Genomic DNA, 4,721 nt, shown 5'->3' with positions numbered 1-4,721 from the left:
TTTATATAAAAAATATAATATTTTATTCCAAACAAAAGAGAAAACATGTAACTTCTTTGTCACACTTCTCAATAAAATAGTATCAAAACTGTCACAGGAACAGTCAAACTCAGCAAATAAGCTATCAATAAACATATTGAAGCAAGAGAAAAAACAAAAAACAAACACTTTTTAACTTTAAATTAACTTCAACAACTGTACAACAATATGTACAACATTTACAGAATCAATTATATCTAAAAAAAGGAATGAAGCTACAAATCCTCCAGTCTTTTTTGACAAAATACAGATTCCTTCCTTGCAACCTGAATCAGTCAGTCAAAGTCAAACACCTCTTTTCTCAGTGCTGTGGCAAACCCTCAAAGCATGCACACTACGCTCCTTGTCTGGGAGGACGGCTGTTTTTCAGCATGGGATAAACCATGACCTGTCATTAACACTGCAACAGTTAGGCTCTGCAAACAGTGAACTATACACAAGGACACATTCAACTAGCACTCTGGTGCTGTAGCACTCTGGTGGGTAAAGGATTTAAGTGTCTCTAACTGGGGTTAAAAGTTTTCACCCTTTGTTACTGCAAGTGCTCCGAGGTTGGAAACGGCCCAGTTAGTTGGATCCACACCACAGTTTAGGGAGTTTAGGCATCAGCCAATTTGTGACAACAACATAGGTTGTCACATAGTAGAACTATAGTGCAGTATTTTTCTTGGGGCGGCAGAGCAGCCCCCTTGTCTTTAGGGAAAGTGGCCCTAAACATACATCAATATACTCATACATATATACATTGAATATACGCGTATAGGTTTCTGTCCTTGTACAAAATACAAAATTAGAAAGTGAGGAAATAACAAACCAAAAGAAAAACAAATATTGTGCTGCGAGATGAGATGGATATCTGTTGGATTCAAGTTAAGAGTCATTGGTTGTTTTTGCTCTTTGGTGATGTCATTATTTACGCCATGTCTCCAAGCATCTTCTTGTAGTACATGGACTCGAAGATGTCGTTCTCGCCGGGGCAGTTGTAGTGGCACGCACAAGTCTTGATGAACATCATCTGCTTCTTCATGACCTGGCCGTCGGGGCACTTGAACTCCATGGGCAGGGTGGTGGTTCTGTGGGGGGTGCAGCAACGACCATCGGTGCACACGCCACAGAACTTGGGGCGGTAGGACTTGGTGGTGGTGCAGCCAGAGATCTCAAACTTCATGGGCTTGGACACTCTTGGTGTGCGGATGCATTTCTTTCCCTTCTGTAAGAGCAAAGCAAATTAAAACACAAACATTAGTGACCATTCCTTCATTCTTGATTAGAGGAAGTGTTTCTATTGTAGTGAATGGTTAGGCTAGTTTGGGTCGTGGTTGAAGGATGTCTTTACCCTAATGCTTTGCTCCATGTGGGACTCGCAGGGCCTGACCATACACAGACGGGACTGTTTCTCCAGGCGGCACTCGCGGTTGTCATTGGTGACTCTGGTAGAGATGCCCAGGCCGCAGGTCTTAGAGCAGGCGCTCCACTCAGTGGTCTGGACCAGGCAGTTTTCCCTCATCATGGAGGGGTCAGGCCCGTAGGTCTCCTCCTCTCTGTAAGCTGCAGGCAGAGAAGGGGAAGTGACGTTAGACTCTTTATCCCCACACTCAAAAGCTGATCAGATTACATCGCTACAATGTAACTGTATGTCCAAGTGTCTAAGACTGAGACTCACCAGCGAGAACAGAGCCCACAAAGCTGTTTGTGTGTTGGGGGGCATCGCACACCCACTCCTCGCAGCACTTCCCGGGCACTTTGACGCGGTGGGGCATGGGGCAGTCAGGGCTGGGCAGGCGGATGTCCATGCTGCACAGGGGCACACAGCCCACGGCACCGTCCAGGCACGTGCACTGGTATTTACAGCTGCTCTGGAAGGACTCTCCACTCCTGTACACCATCCCTCCGATCACACAGGTGGCGCCACCCTTAGCTGTGGGAGGCGGAGGATAAGAATAGAATGTCACATCTCCAGTCACACAAACAATAGCAGAGGGGAAAAAACATCTATGAGTCAATGTACTATAACTACAAAGAAGCCTGTTGAGAGGGACTCACCTGTACAGACTCCGATGCGGCGGTTGATGGGGGAGCCAAATTCACAGAAGAGTCCTTTGTGGGGGTCGCACACGTCCCTCTCTGTGCAGAACTCGCCCATCTGTTTGGCACACACCCTGCAGCAGCTGCAGGCATCGGGTACCAGGCTCACACCAGGAGGGCACTGGGGGGCTACATCGGGGCAACTACACTGCCCACTGCACTCCTGAGCCACAGCCTGAGGGGCAAAGAGATAGGAGCTCTGTTAGACCCAGATCACAATGTCACAACTACTAACATTACAGTACATCAACCCCAAGAGCTAGAGCATATCAAGCCTTATATAACTGTGTTAACAATATATCTATTTCCATTTCAACTGCTAAGTAATGGACTAGACATGTTGACACCTCATTGCGGTCTGTCTGGTACATGGTGCATTGACACAGCAATACAGCTCCCATATAACTTAAGTCTCAGTAAAAGGGTCTTACCAGGTAGGAGAGAGTGAGGCAGAAGAAAGAAATCAGTCTCATGTTCATTCCAGCAGACATTTTGCTTTTCTTAGTTTTTTTCTGAGTATCTTAGACAAAAATAAGTCTTCAGGTTCTGCAAAAGTCTTCCTTAGTCTCTTGCGAGTAGTTAGGGAGTTTGTCGTCGGATCGAGTAGATCTTGTAAGAAATGTCTTGTTCTTGTTATTTTCTCAGTTGAGTTTAGCTTCAGTAGTATATCTGTTGCTGCTCTTGTTGCTCTCTCTTGGAGGAGGAGTTGTTCTGTTTCTGAAGCTAGGAGCTCTCCCTGCATTTATACACCCAGGGCTGCCGTGACGTGCCAATGGCTGAATGGAGTCCTGGACAAACATGGACATTCTTGGCATTCTTTCCTAGTTTCCTGCCCCCCTCTCTAGACCCCCCCCCCATTCCGCATTCCTCCTGTCTGAAATCAAAGTGCTGTCACATATCAAAATAAAAGTGCAGTCTTGGCACTATCCCTCAACTTTCCTTTTTATGTGTAATCGGCTGTTGTGTTCTATCCCGCAGAGACTGTAAACCTCCCCTGTTATTGGGAATAGCTGCCTTGCTGTTCTCCTAGCTCATCACACATGGATTCTTCACTAGTGACTACAAATACTTTCAATACCTATTTTTACAGGTGAATTTTCTTGTCAAACAATGGGCTGTAGTGTAGTTCATGGCTGGATTTAGTCACTGTTACAAAACGGTACCATTATAAAACCCCTGTACACTTCCAGGGGTGTTTTTTGTTTGAAAGAAAACAACAGATTTATGATTTTTTTTATTTAACCTTTATATATACACTGAGTATACCAAATATTACTAACACCTTCTTAATATTGCGTTTTACCCCCCCCCCACCCCATTTTCCCTCAGGACAGCCTCAATTCATCAGGGCATGGACTAAACAAGGTTTAGAAAGCGTTTCACAGGGATGCTGGCCCATGTTGACTCCAATGCTTCCCACAGTTGTGTCAAGTTGTCTGGATGTCCTTTGGGTGGTGGGCCATTCTTGATACACACGGGAAGCTGTTGAGTGTGAAAAACCCAGCAGCGTTGCAGTTCTTGACACCAACTGGTGCGCCTGGCACCTACTATCATACCCCATTCAAAGGTACTTAAATATTTTGTCTTGCCCATTCACCCTCTGAATGGCACACATACACAATCCATGTCTCAAATGTCTCAAGGCTTAAAAACCCTTCTTTAACCTGTCTCGCCCCTTTCATCTACACAGATAGAAGTGGATTTAACAAGTGACATCAATAAGGGATCATAGATTTCACCTGGATTCACCTGGTCAGTCTATGTCATGGAAAGAACAGGTGTCCTTAATGTTTTGTTTTGTATACTCAGTGTATTAGATTTATGCAATATCCAATATCCACAAGTCTAATAAATCAGGGGTATTGGGATTTAATCAACCAAGTCCTTAAATGGGGGTTTGTATAAACCGTCTAGTTTACAGACTCTTTCTCAGAAGTTCAAGTCTTTGGTTTCAATCATATACTTTTTTATAGCCATGTGCTTTCACCTCAATAAGAAAGTTTAGTCCATGGACTTTAAAGCAAAGGTGTTTCACATTCCAGGTGTGGGATCCTATTTTGCTCCATCAGGCTCTAGACACTGCGCAGACTTGAGGATTGCAGGAAATCGGCTAGACTCTTGGGTTTGTATATTTTTGATAAAAGGATCACACAAGCCCCAGACTCTCCACCTCAGTCTTATGAAAGGCAGCCCTGCTCCTCACCAGCCACCGAATCGGAAATGAAAAACTCCCAGAGAGAACTTGGAGCTGGAGGAATGCGCGGCTGCGCCAGCCGACATACTATTACTACATGCACACACCGACTGGGAGGAAGCGTGGCCTTATATGGGAATCTTCACTAGCAGCTTGTCTTTCCCTTTTTTCCCCAACGTGCTCTGAGCACACAGTACTGTAGGAGCTCCTCAGGGGCTGTACTGTCTGAAAAAGTTCTCTCTGGACAGTGTGTGACATGGTAATGTTCCCTGTCTGTCAATACAGATTAATTCGTGGCCAAGCAGAGGCTGCCAGTTCCTTAACCCCGTCGTGTCAAAATAGTAGCAGTTTATTGCGTATTTGACTGTGTGCTCGATTTCCTGAACCAATAACAGTGTGGTGT

General features: G+C 45.0%; 1 protein-coding gene across 1 annotated transcript; it reads right to left on the bottom strand.

Annotated features, from left to right (window-relative positions):
• Positions 1-2,855, bottom strand: LOC118398723 (CCN family member 2-like). The gene is made up of 5 exons (XM_035794364.2): positions 2,556-2,855; positions 2,083-2,299; positions 1,703-1,957; positions 1,376-1,587; positions 1-1,249 (listed from the first exon to the last, which is right to left on the bottom strand). Exons 1-5 carry the CDS (start codon positions 2,613-2,615, stop codon positions 953-955), a joined length of 1,041 nt encoding a protein of 346 aa, XP_035650257.1. The 5' UTR covers positions 2,616-2,855; the 3' UTR covers positions 1-952.
• Positions 2,856-4,721: the final 1,866 nt, after the last annotated feature.

This window comes from Oncorhynchus keta, chromosome 19, assembly GCF_023373465.1.
Source record: "Oncorhynchus keta strain PuntledgeMale-10-30-2019 chromosome 19, Oket_V2, whole genome shotgun sequence".
NCBI classification, from domain to species: Eukaryota; Metazoa; Chordata; class Actinopteri; order Salmoniformes; family Salmonidae; genus Oncorhynchus; species Oncorhynchus keta.
The sequence above is the reverse complement of the archived record's forward strand: the minus strand, read 5'-3'. Positions and strand labels throughout refer to the sequence as shown.